This window comes from Ambystoma mexicanum, chromosome 4p (genome assembly GCF_040938575.1).
Source record: "Ambystoma mexicanum isolate Mex_15411 chromosome 4p, UKY_AmexF1_1, whole genome shotgun sequence".
NCBI lineage: Eukaryota > Metazoa > Chordata > Amphibia > Caudata > Ambystomatidae > Ambystoma > Ambystoma mexicanum.
The window spans coordinates 1164493031-1164511425 of NC_090927.1; the positions used below are offsets into that span (position 1 = coordinate 1164493031).

Below are 18395 nucleotides of genomic sequence, written 5' to 3' on the forward strand. Positions count from 1 at the left end.
CGTCAGGCAGCCGCCTGAGCTGCCTGACACAAAGACCGGCCCTCGATACTACTGGAACTACACATCGGTTTCTTTAAGTCACTTGATAGTGTTGTTTCGTGTGAACCAAAATCACACTCCAATATTGTCCTGTGAGCAGCATCTAAATACATGTGCAGTCAGTTGGAAGCCAATTCACAGGTGAGAATTGTACATCTGTGATGTTCATGAATGCACTGCACTAGGCTGATGGAGTCTGCCTCTTGATGATGCCTTAAATGGCAAAGACTTGTGAGGTCTAAAAGTAAGAGTTGCGAATGATGGACAAGCACGACCCTCCAGACAAAGGAAGATGAGAGGGAACTACCAGAGACACAAAAGAAGGACTTACTGCTGTTGCAGGACCTGTGGGTAACACACCCAAAAGACGCACTTAGGGGTGCTGTAAAAATGATGTTAGAGCAACAAGACACCGGGCGGGGGCACAATACACGATTTTCTCTAAAAAAAAATACAAGGATCTTTAGGCCATTACAATGGCGATTGCCGCAGAGCAGAAACTTTATAGCATAACACAGTGGTCTGCAACCTTTGTCTCTCCAGATGTTTTGGACCACATATTCCAGGAGCTCTCAAAGTTGACTGGCTGGTTAGGGCCGATGAGAGCAGTAGTCCAAAACATCTGGAAAGCCAAAGCTTGCAGAACTGTGGCTTAGTATAGGAGTCTGTACGCTTTCTATTGTTATCTGAGGACATGGAATACAGAGAGTGACTTTGCAGTCTTGTTAAGAGAGAATGAGGTTTTGTAGAGTACACACAACTAATGAGAACACACCCCTTGCTGCTTGTGTGAATTTAGTGTGCACATGTATTTGCTCGATATCGATGCTAGATTGAGAGCATTATAGAGTGAAAACATCTATTGAAGCACATACATTCTCTCACTGTGCACCTATGTGCATCGCCCGAAGTGAGAGGGTCATTCATCCCAATGTTTTTGGGTCCATCGGACCACTGTCCAACTTGAAGCCTTGCAACCTGCTCCTTGCAGCATATCGCCTCGGGCCTCAGCCAGGACCCTGGGGTTCTCCTTTGACTGCTGCACGCATCAGTGTTCCCTCATCATCGTTAACCATGACCATTGCTCACTTCAATCTCCTCGATAGCGGCAGGATCTGGCCCCTATTCTCATTCCATTTAGAGCATCATCGATTCTCTGGTATTGAGCAAGCAGGGCCAGTCTAACAGCCGCTGTACTGGCCCCAGATCCTTCTCCTTCCCTCCCTCTTCAGAAAGTGCTTAGCTTTGCCATCCACACTGTTCATTCTTGCACACACCTCACCTCGCTACAATTCAATACAGGGACCTGAACGTGTACCTCGCCAGGGTTTCAAGTATGATATGATATGATAGGTTATTTATAACGCGCTTAATACCCAGAGGTTTCTAAGCACGGACCCAGGGATTGAACCTGTGGTGCTCCATGTCGTCTTGCTTTCAAGGCGAGCAAGTTGCCCCTGAGCTATTCTCCTCCGAGACGAGTAGGTAAAATAACGGTGTCCAGGCGTGTTATAAATGCCATATAATATCATATCATATGCTACGTTCAGATCATCTGACACCGCACCTTCACCAAGAACTCACAGAACCACTCCAACCCCATCCACCTCTAGCTCACGTGTGCGGCCTCCAGGTTTGGCCCCTTGTTCGCTTAGCACCCTGTTCTGTTGTACCCTCAGCAATTTTAAGTTGTAGCACTTTCCCGCCCACCCTCAAAATGAATCTGCAAAGTCGCTGTGTTTGCCGGGAGGTTCCTCAACAAATTCTCAGGCCCGACCTACTTGACTTTTGCATATTTTCTATTACGCGACTTGAAAAGTTGCTTATGAATTATACAAAAAATGGTACTTGGGATCTATGTCATTCTACGTAGAACATCTCTTGCAACTTTGCATTCAAACACATACAAATATAAGTGCAAAGAAATGCATTGTGCCATTCCTGTAACACCCCCAACGTGTCACCATGTTCTTCTCCTCCAGGACTTCATTTACCAGGATCCCTTGCTGCCGATAGCTCAGTTGCTTCTTAACCCAGTTTCCAAACGTACCTCGCAGCCCATGCATGCACAACTCGATTTACAATCCTGAGTGTGGAGCGGTATTAACGGTTTCACTGAGAATTAAGCTGGGCCTACGCCTTCCTCTGCCAGACCTCGGGAGGATAGCTCAGGGGCAACGTGCTCGCCTTGGAAGCAAGATGATACGGAGCAACACAGGTTCGATCCTGGGGTCTGTGCTTAGAAACCTCTGGGTATTAAGCGCATTATAAATAACCGATCATATCATATCAATGTATCTGGCAACCCAGGGAACAGACTCAATTCGACTTGTCCGGCATGGCCTTCCTGCGTAAAAGCATGCCGTCTAGACTACCACAACTGACAGGTGGTGCTTCAATCTTGCACTGGTCGCATGGGTGGGTTTTAAGGTAAAAATCTGGATCAGGAAAACAGACATTGTCATTCCATAATGTACCACCAGGTCATGAAGGAGATGGGAACACAAACATTATTTTTGATGGAATAATAATTCCTTTTGCAATCTTTTATCTCCCTCTTCCTCTCCCTCTCCCTCTGCCTCTCCCTCTCACCCTCCCTCTCCCTCTCCCTCTGCCTCTCCCTCTCACCCTCCCTCTCCCTCTCCCTCTCCCTCTCCCTCTGCCTCTCCCTCTCCCTCTGCCTCTTCCTCTCACCCTCCCTCTTCCTCTCCCTCTCCCTCTCCCTCTGCCTCTTCCTCTCCCTCTTCCTCTCCCTCTCCCTCTCCCTCTGCCTCTGCCTCTGCCTCTTCCTCTCCCTCTCCCTCTCCCTCTCCCTCTCCCTCTTCCTCTTCCTCTCCCTCTCCCTCTCCCTCTCCCTCTGACCCTCCCTCCCTCTCTCTCTCACTCTCTCTCTCTCTCTCTCTCCCTGACTGTAAACACCATGACTCACCTGCAGAGATTCCACTTCCGTTTCCAGCTTCGCTCTGTCAATAGGATGGTGTTCGGGTGGACTGGCCGCGGCTTCACTCCTTTCTAACCAGACAAGAAAGGATGCTATATCTTTTTCCTGCCTAGAGAAAAATATAATCAAAATCCAAATCATGGTTATTTGGCCAAAACCTTTTAAATATGTAGGGTTGAATGAGTTGATATTTTTCAAACTTTATTTGTGTCTATAGAAACACTAGCCAACACAATGGATGATATAATGCTTGCTTCAGTCAGTGAAGTGGCGAAGGGAGTAACACGGAAGATGCTGGTGGCAATACATTGGTTCGTGTGTGCTAGAATAGACAGTGGCCATTTTGTAGTTATTCCTGATAGTACAGGTTGTAATACAGTGGACATTCCTTCTTCTGTGTCTAACATGCCATGTTCGACTTAACTACTGCGTAGCTGTTCTAGTCACGCAGCATGGATGAAAGGGCCGTTCTTTTTCGGGATTACCTTGACACTGGTCAGAGTATACGGTAAGACAGCTCATTTGCAAGGCAGAAGCAAATATCTAACCCTAGACATACTGCACCATCTAATTATATTTTCTATTAAAAGCTGTCACAGTACTCAATTATGCACCCCTCCTGGACATCTTTGAGCCTCCGGAAGGTGGCCCGTCCCGCAGTTTCAAGACCACTGTCTTAAATAGATGGGAATTACAATGGTAACTATGGCCAGTAGTACAACTACCAGGCTAGTACATTTCCATTTCATGAGGCACTTTTAGGAACGCTAAATTGGCCTAACTATGATTTTAACGAATAAAAAACTGAAAATATATATATGTATATATATATATGTAGGTAGGGTAAGGGGAGGGGTTTGGGTGGGTTTAAAAGCATAGGGACCCCCTAAATAAAAAAAACAATCAAACAAATCGATATTTTTTCATTATAAATGTTTTGTTGTGAAATCTTTCTCTGTAATTGAATTTGGTAAAATCGCATAGATCCGAAGGATACGGCTACTAGCAATGGCTTAGCACATATTACGGGTGGCAATAACAAGGAAACGGCTGGAAAGTTGCTACTTTTTGCCATCCTTAATCCGAAGCATATGGGCTACTCTTTTTCTGTGTTAGTGTCATATTTTCGGTTATTACTTGGCAGAGTGAATGACAACTGTGAAATTAATGACTCTCATGAATGACTGGAATAAGACAAACACACAGACATAGATAGTTCCACAATGCAACTGCGTTTCTGTAGACCATAACAGTAAACTTATGAAAAGTATGAACTTGTGCTAAGTATAATACGTAGGTCACACAGTATAAGAGGCGCTCTATGGTTGATGTTACATAGGGGAGAAGTCTTAGGTTCTACACTCAGTCTTATAGTCAACAATGCAAAAAACATGAATTCAGACCTTCGGATCATAGACATGGAAAACATACTCAATGTTCGTTAATAAGTGATAGAGTTGTACTCTAAACAGGAAATAAAGACTCTCTTCATTTCCTGGAGCACTGCTGCCATTGAACAGCATGCTAATTACAGATTACTGAGGATTATGCAATGTGAAGGATTTCTCTGGCTGATAAAGGATTTCACTGTAAAGTAATGTTTAAACTAGGTAAGAATAAGGGGAACTGTAAAAACAAATTGCATGTTTATTACTTACATTCTGCCATAGAAATATATTGCTTATTTACCAACTAAGCTTGAAATTTGATTCATATGGAAATTGGATTTAGTTAAAGATAATTGTGATCAATATTCAAGAGCATGCATTAAAAAGTACCGGGAGCCTCCCACAAGAGTGCACACCCATGCTAGGATAAGGAATTCCCAGCCAGTGAACGCATATCCTTACATCCATGACACCAGCTAGTCTTTTAGTTGGAACGGTATTCCATGCCAGAATCACACTAACCTGCCAGTTGAAGAAATTGATTTTATATGATGGGAGAAATGTTGCTCTAGGAAGCACTGCAGTTGAGCAGCCTGTGAACTATCACAAAGGTCTTCACAAGTCAGGATGACAACTCTTTAGGTTCTCCAATACAATTGTTTGGACTTGTGTGTTGGTTTGTATCACCAAAGTTATGGAGACACTAAGATTGAGCTCCACGAGAATGTAGCAAAAGTGATCTATGGGTTGTGTTCATTTAGCTGAATTGTCGCTAAGACCCCTATAATGTATTTGGCTTGTATGTGTTTTCAGAGTACAAAGTACAAGAGCCCACTTACCTCTGCCACTGTGCCAGCAGATCCTCCAGCAGGGTTTGCCTTTCCGTGGCCTGCCTGAGCACCCCATCGTACCGCTGCTGTACGGCCGTGACCTCCTGAATAGCCTTGTCTCTACTGGCGACCTTACGGGCACTCGTCACGAGTGACGCCACCGTGTTCTTCACCGTCTCAATGTCATGGCAAAGATCCTATTCCGCACACCGAAAGGGCACCATTAGTGACAATGATATGACTGCAGTGCCACAGCACCGACCAATGATATGACTGCAGTGCCACAGCACCAACCAATGATATGACTGCAGTGCCACAGCACCAACCAACGCTTAGTCAAGATGAGAGACTTAACCAAGGTGACAAAGACCCACGTGTATTGTAATATTGTGAAACATTACACATAGAGCAATGCCTTTAAGATTACCGACAATTGAATGTAAATGACCCTGTACACAAAAAGTTTGTGTTTTTATTACTGAGATTATTTTGTTCTAATCCTTTCCTTTACAACGAAATTCACTGTTTCGCAGCACACTTAACGATTTTTGCAAAGAACATTTATTCTTTTCCTAATGTGCTGTTCGTAAATCTAATGTTTGTTTAATATTAGTAATAATAATAGTAAAATAGTATTCGTAACAACAGTAATAGTAATAGCGCTATTAACATTATTGATAAACATATAAATCATAAGAATACTAGATAGTATACAAAATAATATGAATAAACCTGCAACTACTAATCCTAAAAGTAACTTGTGCATCTCATTTCACATTGGTTTTTCCGCTAAGGATGGGACCCCAATAATGATCAGGATAGGCAATCCCCACCTTTTCCTTCTCGTGTCTTCCTCAGCGTCTTATCTACCCCTCGTCCTCATCCCAACTATCTACCTCACTTTGCTCCTCCCGGCCCTACTCCTCCTTTCCCTCTCTGGCTGGCAAAAGTGCATTGACGTCATGAACTATGGCAGTAGGCGCTATACAAATGCAAGATGACATAACATGTTGTTCCCAAGCAGACCCTCAATGTGCCCTTACCATGTGCTCTTGAAGGACGCCGGAGGTGCCTGCAGCCGAATTGCAGGACGTCACAGGGCTGGCCAGTTTAGCTTCAACTTCGGCCATGGATCTCTGGACCTGGGGTTAGAAATACAAAAAAAGAATTGACCTCAGTACTTAACACCCACAAAAAGTCAAAATGAGCAGGCAGTACTCCAGATCAGGTGTGGTAGAGGTGAGTGGAAATAGAAACAGGCAGCTGGAGTCACCGGATGCCTCAAAGGTTGCATATCATACCATGTTGAGGAGCAAGGGTGCGAATGGACACTCGCCTGACACTCACTATCGCACAGAATTCTCATTGCATGTGGTTTATTTGCAAGGCCTTAAAACTGGTGACTGACGTGGCCCGATGTTCAAGGCAATGGCCACTTCAAGCTAATGACAACCGGAAGATAATGTTCATGTATATCCAGTACTGACCATGATTACTCGGTAAAACCTGTTGTGGATCTGCCGTGTGAAATGTACGGTTTGAAACAGTAAAGTGGGAAAAGAAATCTCGAAATTTAGAGTCCTGAAATAAACCTTTTCCTGTACTTTGTTTTGCTATGATATGATATATATTTTATTTATAGCGCGCCCACACACAAGTGTTTCAAAGCGTGAAAATGTATGTTTGAAAATCTGTTTTTCTTTTTGCATATCATTTGTTAGAGTCCAGTTTCATGTGCTTTTCCCTCTTCTGCCCTGCGGTTCACCCCCAGCCACCCGCCCCCCTATTCGTGCTCCCACTTTTTCTCTTGCTCACGGTCCCCACCTTATAGTGACATTTTTTTCTAACATTATATTTATTTATTTATTGAGTATTTATAATACGCCTAAACAGCAAAAAGGTGTTTCAAGGCGCAACAAGTCAAAAGAGGAGGGGGAGGGGGCAGTGATGAAGAAAACCAAAATGGTTTTACTAGGTCTTGTGTCATTCGGATCATGCAAGTGCAGTAACAAGAAGTGAGGAGGAGATGGGAAGGGAAAGTGCCGGTCATGGCTGAAAGGGCCCATGGGTTATGCGAGTGTCAAGGGGAGGCCAGGTGGACAAGTGACAGGGGAATGCAGAGAGTGCAGGGGAAAGAAGGTCCACATGCTCAGTAAGAGGGAAGGGGCAGGAAGGGCTCAAAAGGGTGCAGGATCCACCAGAAAAGTGCAGGGGGAGGGGGCCTTGGAGGGCAAGTGCAGGTTATGGGTAGTGGGGATGAGGGGCGACCAAGTGCAGGGGTAGACGGGTCAAGGAGGACGTGGTGCCTGGTTAGAATCTGAAGGAACCTGGCAGTTAGTCAAAAGAGGCAGAGGGGGACATTATCTGGGGAGGGGGAGAGGGAAGGAGGAAGACAAAAGGGGGTTCTTGAGAAGCTTCTAGAATTTAAGGAGATCCAGCTCAATTGTGAGAGGGGCAGGTAGGCTGTTGCAGGGGGAGGCACCTGTGGAGAAGAGAGATCTACCACCACCCTCTGCTTGGAAAAGTGTCTGATGTGCAGAGAGTTGGAGCTAGAAGAACGAAGGGCTCTAGTAGGGGGGTATTTAGGTAGGGAGAGTTGAGTGCAGCGGGGTCCAGGACCCAGAAAGCCTTGTGGATGATGCAGAGGTTCTTGAACTTCATCATCGCAGCCGCTGGGAGCCAGTGGAGAGATTTTAGGCTAGAGAGATGCAGTTCCTGGGCTTGAGGCCAAGGATATAACACAGGATACCCGTTCTGCTGGGCCGTTACTCCTCCTTTGCCCTTTTTGTTGTGCTTCCCTTTTTTTAAAATCGTTTTCCTTTTCATATGAATACAAAGGGACATCGCGTCTGCCATTTAATCCTTCATCCGGATTATTTTTACTGGCTTTTCTCACTTTTAGTTTTCAAGGTTTTGTGCTTTCAAACCTTTTAACAATACACGAAAAACAGATATGATGTTAGCAGGGTGGGCCTGTAAGACTATGGCATGGCTCACGATAGTCACCCGACTGGCTCTTTAAAGTTTGCATTAACCCTTTCAGGGCCAACCTGCTGGCTGTCAATAGTTCTGTGACCCAAAAAATGTTTACAAGCAGGAACCAGGTAAAGAACATAACAATTTGAAAGGCAACTGTTGGGTGTTAAAATACGACAACTGCAGGCATCTTTTTGGTGCAAGTATTCCCTGCCGGCCATAATGGAAACAGGCAGAGCTTAGCTTGGGATAGGGGAGAGGTAGGACTTTAGTTGATTTCAGGAAACTAAATGGGACGAGGTAGCTCTGAGACCGAGAAGCAGAGCATTTAGGTGCCAGGAAATGGTCAAGAACTGAGTTAGGATTTATTTATCTATTTATTTCTATTTATTTGAAGAAAGTCATACAATAACACATTTACAGATGTGGAGGCATTCCCTTGAAGGGTGCCTGTGCAGTAGCACAAAGAAGACAATAAGTGGCGAGCCAAAGTATGAGTGTGTGAACAAGGTGGTATATAAACCGGGGAAAACAGGGCACTGCTATTACAGCAACTAAGAAACACCTGACAGAATTCATTGCCCGGTTTGGTCTTCCAGTTACAAGAGGAAGCGATGTTGCTTACCACTTCACTGGTCGGGTGTTAAGAAACTTAAGAGCTCTAAATATTGAGCAACACTTCCATTGTGCCTACCCCCCATCCAGGGGTGCAGTTGAGCGCAGAAATGGCAACATTAAAATTAGGTAATCTAAAGTTGCTCAGGGATCTGGCCTCAAGTCCACTTGTATTGTACCATATTCAAAATGATCCCAAGAGAAAGTAAAGGATGTCCACCCGTGAGATCCCTACATGGCCCCCTACGCACGTGGCCACTACCCCTCCATAATTCTTGGCAATGACTATATTTTGAACTATTGTAAACCTTTGGTCAAAGCTGTCAGATCTCTGTATTTTCATGTAAAGGGGCCCTATTTAAACCACTGGGTGGTCCCTGCCACTGGCTTCAGCCAGGTATCTTCCTGTGAATACACCAGTGGATGACTACTCCTCAGCCACATGTTAGGGCCACTCGTAAGGTCATGCTTGTCATCAATATTGCAATGCACGAGAAAGAACACCCGCCATTGCAAAAAACGCCTGTTCCTGGACATCTCCAGCAGTAGAGCACTAGAGGACCACAAAGTGTGGAAAGGCACAGGGCGAGGAATTACCTCTAAGATGAAGGAAGAAGTCCGGCCCACCAAGATTTAAAGGTTATGCATAACACCTTTAAAACATGTTTTTTCTGACAGAAAGCCAGTGCAGAGAGTGAAGAGGACCCCAGTTGGACACATCCTGTGTTGGATTTGGCAGCTGTGGATTGAACTGCATGTGCCTAGTTCTGTAGGGATCTGAATTATAGTCTATTAGCATAATCTCGCATCGACGTGATAAGGCCAGAGCCACCATACCGCGGTGGGAAGTATCCAGGCCTTGCAGAAAAGGCCCCAAAGGATTCCCAATCCGAAACAGCAGGTTTGTGCTTTTTTATTCACTTGTGGAAAGAACAATAGTTTTCTGCCAAGAACAATGCCAAGATTCAGCACCTCCAGCTTGTGCGCCCGGGCAGGACCCAAGGTTTCAGGGCAGTAACTGGAATTTAGAAGGTTGGAGACATGAACACAAAGAATACCTTTTAAAAAACTTATTTGGGTCAAGCTTCTGCAGGTTTGCAGTTCCCCAAAGGTCAGTATGACACAGACCAAAGCATGTCAGGTGATGTTTTCATGGGACCCTGAAGTCTGGAAAATATCTGGGCATCATTCGCATGTTAGTACAATTCCAAACCATAGGAGCAGATGATTAGTATCAAGGGTACATAGATGATAGAAAATAACCCTGTTGGACATGCTAGACAAGTGGGAGCAGTGTATAAGAGGAAGGGCAGCAAGAGATTGGGAATGACCACAACAAAATGAGTGGCACCAGTTCAAGGCACTCCCATCTAGGTTTTGGAGTCCATAAAAGTTCTCATTTGGTGCACCCAAATGCCCCCTCACAATAGGGGACTGTGGTGATGTGTTTAGAGGTCCAGAGGGGTGCTCACCTAGTGGCATCTCCGGGGGCATCTGTCTATCATTGCTTTATTGCAGTGCCAGCCCTGCCCGTCTGTTTAATCTGCTCCTTTTACATTGGCTTATATAACTGTGAACATCCAAAGGCCATGCGGTCTACAGTACCTGTTGAAGGCTTTCTTCAAACTTCTGCTGCTGGGATGCGATCCCCAGGATGCTTTCCTCCACTCGTCGGCCGTGCTCCTTTAGCTCCTCCCCATGCCGGCGGACCTGTACCAGCCGAGCTTTCACGCGCGCCGCTTCCCCCGAGGAAACAAACTCAGCAAAGGTTTGCGCTTCCTCTTCCAGCTTGGGAATTTCTTCAATTTTGCCTTCAATTTCCCTCACGGTGTCCTAAAATTAGACAAACATATGTAGATGAAACTCACATAACATGCTATTGGACCTCTCAATCAGAATGCGTTGCTGTCAGTATCACGCAGCTGACTGTGGCGCTGCAACCCTTTGGCTCAGCGGAAGAAGCATGGGTGCGATACATGTAGCAAGACAATAATAAATCAATACTTTCCATGCAAGGGGGGCCGGGGATACATGCTTAGCCCTCCACGGCATGTGTGCAGGGCGCCATTGGTATGACTTGTCCGAAGAGTAAATGTATGCCATGCTCCCTCGCAGAGGGAAATCCGTTTATTTCCATACAAGGGTTGCAGTGAAATTTGACCGAGCTCAGATTAGCATTTATTTATTTATTTTTTAAATGGATTCAATGCGTTTAGTTTATAAACCTTTCAATCATGAATTCATCACCTATCACGATAGAACATTTAATCATGTCATCATCACCTGTTTACATCTATAATACTTCCGTAGTACATGATACAATTAGACTTTTTTTCACGTTGCACACTAAAAAAAATATTTATGGTATTTTAGCCAGTTCACCCATCTCATTTATCCCAATCTTTTACTATTCACGTTAAAATCAAGTGTCACTTTTACATTTTTGATTGGTCAATGTCATCATCATAGATGCTATGCAATGCTATAGACAGGCACTCCTTGCCATTAACTTGTCCTGCAAAAGGTCTTGGATGTTATAGGGTCCACATCACGCGCAATGCCTCCCAAATACGTCATATCTACAGGACCTAAGGTAGCCCATCTCGTCATAGTCGGTTTATTAGTTTCTACGATGTCCATAAAGGTACGCCGCCTGCGCCATCTCTTCTCGCGGGGAATTCCCATCTGTGGACCCCTCGCCCCAAGTGCGGGAAGGGAAGCTGAATTAATAATGATAATGGTGTGTTCTTTATATAGCGCCTTTATCTAAATCGCATTGGAGGTACACATCTGTGCAATGCAGGCCAAGGGGATGGATCCAAATATGTTTGGGGGATGCAATATGTTATTTGCATTTCGGAATACTCATTCCAAGTTTTTAAAACATGATTGGATCACTTAATAAGTGAAGTCCATTATCCAAATTTGGGACTCGTTAAAGAGGTCATTATTTAATTTCGCAAACACCATATTTGTTCCCAAAAGAACACGCAAGGGCGCCTTGGTTCCTTTAGAGCTTTTAAATATAGGAATCCTCGCTGTAATTTTTTAAAAAAAACTACTTGCATATTATTTGAATGCACTATTGTATTCCTGATTTGTAAACGCACACCTGTGTGGAACAGACGCTGCTTCATGGCGCTACAGAGGATAGGTGTGAGGGGTGCAGAGATCTGCTCAACCTTGCCTAGAGGGATAACATTCCTGGGCAGTGATGGAGCCAGCAAACAACTCATGCATCGCTCATTACATTCTCAGGCCAAAGAGGGCACCGTGCACAATCCCATTGCGACCGAGCAGGGGGGTATTTTGGGGGGGGGGGGGTGTTATTAAAAGGGGGGAGGTGTTATTTTTTATGCCCACCACTATGGCACCTCTTCCAAGGTGAGTTAATACGAGTCAGAAAATGCAAACTACACGTTAACTTGCATGCAAAATGTGGTTCCTTGATACAAACACATCCAGTTTTTTTGTTTTCCTTTTCTCAAACAAGTCCAACCCTTTGAGTGAAAGTTTTTTTTATAATAAAAAAAGAGGAAAACCGGTAACAGAAACTGAAGGAAAATATATGTTTTCTGTTAACGCAATTAATTAGGTCTCCAAAACCATGGTCTCTCCAAAAGGCAGTTTTAAAAACAAAAATCCTGTATTCGACCGTTGGGATCCAAACCGTCTACGTCATGTTGAATAAGTCATAGTGGGGGTCACGTGTGACATCACATGTCCTGTGACTCCTATGACATCACAGGAAGGGGCAACATCTGCAAGGAGATAGATCTTTTTTTTAAAAAAATCAGCAATCACGTGGGTTAAATCAGAGTGGTTGCAAGTAGGCTACAGGGCTCTCAATTTGTCTCCCTTAAATGTTGCCTGAGGGGTTTCTGGAGAGGCACACTTTGATATGACCTATGCTCAAATGACACGGATCATCAGATGGTTCGACTTCATGGTTAAGAAAGGCTCCTTGCAACCCTAGGGCACAGCACTGCACTGCTCTGTGCTCTAGTTAAGGATGTGTGATGCAGTAACACGCGAGCGGTGACAGAAAGACTGCTTTGTAACGGACAGGTTTAAAAGTTCATCCTTAAAGGGGTCAGATTGGAAATGAAACTCAGAGGATTAAACATGAACTAAAAATTGTGTTTTTTTTAAGTCTTCATTGGACGGTACCTAGTAATAAAGTGGGCGGGGAAAAGGTCACCAGGGGGGACATTTCCTCAAATTTGCACTCCCAAGAAAATCAAGCACTTTCCCCAAATATTCTAGGACTGGAGTTAGAATAGTAAATAATATCCGTCCTAGAAAATGTGGGGGGAGACTTTGAGTGGTGCAGGGGGAAAAAATGGCCTCCATGGAGACTTTTTCACATAGCACCCATTTGGACACTTTGCCGTTGTCAAATCTTGATGTCAGTATATAATTAGCAAGGTTGTGATGTCAAATGAGGAAGTGTGGTGACATTTAACCACCTTTGTTAAGTGTAGATGTTCCTAGCGCATGCCCTTCCAAACACGCACCATGCCATTTGACGGGAGGGCCCTGTGACATCGGGGGACAGCATTTCATGTTGCTTCCATTTATTTTGGTGGATCCTTCCGGAACGCTGCTGCCTCAGCAAGACCATCTTTTATGCAATAGCACGAAGACAGCTTTCAGCTTTTGTCAGGTAATGATGCTGTGGCCGAGGCGGGTGTTGGTGCCAGTAGGGACAAAAGCTTCTCTCATGGCACTGGTCTATACCACTTCTCTACTCTGCAGGCAGCCAGGAGAAGTTGGGACCAGGATGGTGTCCTGGAAGCACGGCCTGTCTGTCCCCGCCCCTTGCTCTGCCATGCCACTGGCATGCTCACCCTATGCCCAACAAACACACGCGGCAATGGTTTTAATTACACACTTAAAAGTGACAATGAATGCAGCAGTCCTTGGGGTCCTCAACAGCAGAGAGACCCTGAGTCGGGAACGATGTGTGGTACACTGAAAATGATCAAGGGTGAGAGACATAAAGAACTGCATTCATGAACACAACATTTGTCCAGCTTCTGCTTTATTCATCTGTAGAAGTTGAAAACTCCACTGGCGCACAGACTGAGGCCTGTTGTCTTTGGCCTCTTGGACAGTGCCCTCAGATGCCATCCTGCAGGACATTGAACACGGGCATAGGATGGATAGGAAGATGGTACAAAAAGCGGGAAGTGTTGATAATGGCATCAGCAGCTTGACAAAAGCATGGAGAAATGCATCCATCAGAGAGAAGCCTATGGAATAAATGGCGCCCTCTAGAGGTTCGTGGCAGTTCTACCGAGACCTTCACTGCTCGGTAATTCCTTTGGGACTGACACTACACAGGTGTTCTTCTTTGCTGCTTCTCCATTTGCATTTTCTTGTACATTTTCTTCAATCTGTTTTTTTTATGTTTCCGTTTCCCTCTCGTATGGCAAAGTGTGGGAGAAGTCAGTCCTCAGTGGTAGATGTGGAGATTTCTTGAGCTCACAATGGGAAGCACATGTCCCCCACAACATTAGATGGTATGTTAATAATGTAAATGCTATGTAGGTGAACACATTGATGTATGGTCGCGTACGGCATGGATTGACGGGTAATCTGCAGGCCACAGGGTGACAGTCTCGTATCTAGAAGGCCTGCTGCAATTGCAATGAGTGTGGGAGTTCAACCTCTAATACCTGCCTCTCAGAGCAAAACTACAAATCAGGTGCACAGATGGGCACAGATAACAGGGAATTTCCAGGAGGGACTAGGTCAGCTCTGATGCTATAATGTTTTTTAAAGGCTTAATTCCATCCTTCCCTGAGGAAGAGGAGAAATTCCACGAAAGCTCGCAAATAAGCAAAATAAATGACTTTGTTAGCCTAATTAAGGTATTGACTAGATTTCTGTTGGATTAACACTCTACACATACACACATATATATATATAAGGTGAGTCAGATGGTCTTAAGTCAATAAATTGTTAAAAACATTTTTTTTAATAAAAGATCGATTTAGAAAGAACGCTCTGTGACCGCACAGAGCAGTGTTTCAAAATTGAACTGTCAGGCCCATGCCGCACAAGCCAGGACCTGGAAGAGCTGTCGGGGGAGAACGGGTAAGTGTTTGTGTGCTTGTGTGTGTTGCGTGTATGTGTGTGTTTATGTTGGGGGAGTCTTGGGTGGGGAGGGAGATGGTGGGGGCTGAGGGAGGGGGGTTCAAGGGGTGAAACCACCTGATTTCTGACAAATCCCATGAGAGAGGGTGGTGTGGGTGGGGGAGGGGTGGGGATGAGGGACAAAGCAATGTCCCCTTTTCGCTTTTTGTAGGCTGCCTAAAATCGGCTGAAATAAGGTGACCTACAAAAAGCGAAAAAAAAGACACAGGAACCCCTTAAAATTCTATTGTTAATAACTTTTGATTCTAGTAACGGATTTGACCGGAATTTCAAAAAATGTGATTAGGGACTCGCGGGACCCCACAGACTGCGACGTTTCAAAACATACGTTAAAAAATAAGAACGTTATTAAGAAGACAAAAAACATTTTTTTCCAAAGTTTTAGTCTACTTCCCATTCATTTTCCCATAGACAAAGAAGGTCAATTTTTGCCAAAGCGCACAGCCCAAACCGTGGGACGGATTTGCACCAGGTCTGAAACAACTTGGGCACAAAGCGTTAATTAGCGCTCCATGCTTGGTTTGGGGTTATTCCTTGCAGTAGTTATTTAAATATTTGATGGAGAAGGGGGTGCCCCCTTCTCAACAATAGATAGCTATATCTCATGGATTTACCCCAAACTGTGTGTTTTTAGAAAAGAAACCGCTGCAGTCTTCTTTTTCTCTCGATGTGAGAGATATTCGAGTTGATAGCAGAGCATATGGGAAAATGAAACACAGGAAAAAAGCCATATGCTGTTCAAAACACATGCACATGCCACCATGGTCCCAATGGAAATGGGGATTCTCCTCCTGCACTGATACACCTTAAGTGTATCAGCTGGCTTGCATGCACGGGATGCGGATGCAGATTAACGCTTGCATTCTGCACCAGCATCCTATTGTGTCTCATTCCACTTCACAACTTTATTATCATAGTTCTTTTAGTTTCAGTCTCTTTTGACATTTTCTCATGTTTGGGCTTGATCTCAGCCTTAGCGGTATGCCGGCGGTAACTGCACCGGGAGACCGCCAACACAAATAGCATTATCGCAACTCCGCCGAGTTCCATTAGTGCCGGATCCCGGATTGTGGTAAGGTTGTAATTCCCCATTTGTAAGGAAGGCATGGTATCAAAGAGTGAAGACAGATACAAGTGATCACAGTTGAAGGGTCTTTATTAAACTTCAGTGGGTTGGTTGAATGCCTATCTAAACCTAAATCTGAGGATGGGAGCAAGCTACGACCATCAAATAATAATAACGCACTCCTAGTCGAATCTCTGTCAAAATAAAAGGTCCTATACTAATAAATATATTGCCAATCCTTACTTCTAAATACAAAATGGTGTGGGACAATAGCGTATGCAAAAAGAAAAGTGTTCAAGAAATAATATGAAAGGATAGTTGAGCAGTTGGCTTCCCTTCCCCACGTTTTCAGCACAGGGCAAGGCGGCACGTTCGAGCTTCGCACACCCTTTGGCTTCTCTGCCACGGGGATACTGTTCAAAGCATAGGTATCAGGGCCTTCTGCCAAAGCCTCTTTCTCTGGAGAATAGCTCAGGGCCTTGGAGCAAGACGACACGAAGCAACACAGGTTCGATCCCAGGGTCCTCGCTTAGAAACCTCTGGGTCTTAAGCGCATTATAAATAACCAATTAAAATAACAGTCCCTTACTGTAGAGGGCCTGTCGTAACAAACAAGCACCAAAGTTCCTATCTTATCAGGATGTTCACATTCACAAGTTCTCCCTTTAGCAGAATGTTCAAACTTGGTCTCCCTCTTTCGGGCTCGGACCCGTTTAGCACAATGTTCACAGTTGGTCTCCCTCATTCAGACTCGGACCATGTAATCTCACTTTCTACATTTTCCTCTTGATATGAACAATCGAAGACTGTCGAATGTGCAATGGGGTTTGCTTAAACCATTGCAGGACCACTTTGATTCACTTCACACAATGTTCTTGCCAATCTTCTACTTTAGTTTCTGCCACTTCTTGGCTGGATACCTTACAGAGACCTTCAATTGAGCACCCTTGTGGTGCCGGACCACTCTGTCACTGGTATTATATCTTTTTCCTTTAATGTTCAAACATTCATCATCAATTAAGCTTTCCTCGTGTCTTTCATCACACGTTTTTCAATCTTCGTTTGTTGGGGGTCACGTAACTAGTTAGCATGAAGGAGTCTCATTTGTTACCGGAATTAACCAGACAAATCGCTCCACCAACTAAGAACGGCCATGCACTACCACCCACAGAATCGAGAAAGAGATATCAATCTGTTAATCCTTTCTTGATTCAGCTGCCGTCGGGAAAGTACTGTTCCTTCGTGTGCTTTTCCTCACTCAGAGTGTGCTCTCATGCTCCGCCTTTTATCTGTGTGGGGAAGTGTAATGCAAGTCAGGTGTGAGTGATTATCAGTAATTGCCTGACCATAGTAGTGGGAGATGTCAGGTACAATGCTCGGGTGTTAGTCTGTTTTCTCCCAGAGTGGGCTGTCCATGTGAAACTGAAGGTAAAGGGAGGCAGGGGGTAGTGTTTCCATATATCCCATTGGGTAGGATGGGTTGAAGGTATTAGAGGCAGGGGATACCATGACTCGCCATCAGGTGTCCCACTCCCACTCCCCGAAGATCCCTCACCCAGGTGATCCTCCCGCAATGGTCCACCTCTAGGTATTGGATCCAAAAACCATGGCTGTGTCCTGGCCACCTGGGTGACAGATCCCTGAAGACTAGGGGGTGAGACACCTTCTGGTTTCTCAGAGTGCATAGTACTCAATGGGGCTTTTCGGTGCCATTGCCACCGGTGGTAATAGCGGTGGTGGTAATAGGACCAAAAATGGGCATAAAGCTGGAGATTTACCCTCAGCTCAAAGCTGGAGGTAAATCTCCAGGTTTCCGCCCGAACTTGGTATTGGGTAGAGCAGTATGGCGGTGGTAATAGCGTTACTGTCGCATTTTGGCTGCCCTGTCCAACCCCCGATGAGGCCCTTGTATTTTGGTGTGCTTTGACTCTGTATTTAGGGCCTTTTTCGTCCCTTGGCTTTCGATCGTTCTTGTTTTGTATTATTGTCAGCTTGATGACACGTTCTCTTTCTGTTTCAGGGCAAGTTTCTCATTTGCATTTGGACATTCTATTAGTTCATCTTGCCTTTCCTGTCCTCTGCATTTGGCATACGACTCTTGGTTTCTGCGCCTTTTAGTTCCCCCTTCCAACTTACGACCTCGTTACCTCATGGAGGTATATGTTGCTTTATCAGCTGGACGGGTTTCTTTGTCAAAGACTCTAGACTGGTAGCATTGTTATCACATTCTGGGAGGCCATTTGTTATGAGTTGGCTCGTTTGTTTAGTGGCTATTTCATATCAAAGTGGTTTGATTATTGGTATGGCTTGCTACCATTGGTCATATGTGTTTCTTGAGCTTTGGGTTTCTGGGCAGTGATTTGATGGATTTTTTATAT

The 18395-nt window shown here is 44.8% G+C and overlaps 1 protein-coding gene across 17 annotated transcripts in view; it reads right to left on the reverse strand.

Annotated features, from left to right (window-relative positions):
• SYNE1 (spectrin repeat containing nuclear envelope protein 1) overlaps positions 1-18395 on the reverse strand; it is a 1651720-nt gene that overhangs the window by 964404 nt on the left and 668921 nt on the right. For all 17 annotated transcript variants that reach the window (XM_069606781.1, XM_069606782.1, XM_069606785.1 and 14 more), the window contains 4 exons: positions 10395-10622; positions 6242-6340; positions 5208-5395; positions 2969-3089 (listed from right to left, as the gene is read on the reverse strand). In XM_069606781.1, coding sequence (XP_069462882.1) covers positions 2969-3089; positions 5208-5395; positions 6242-6340; positions 10395-10622 — 636 coding nt within the window. The remainder of the gene's footprint in view (positions 1-2968; positions 3090-5207; positions 5396-6241; positions 6341-10394; positions 10623-18395) is intronic.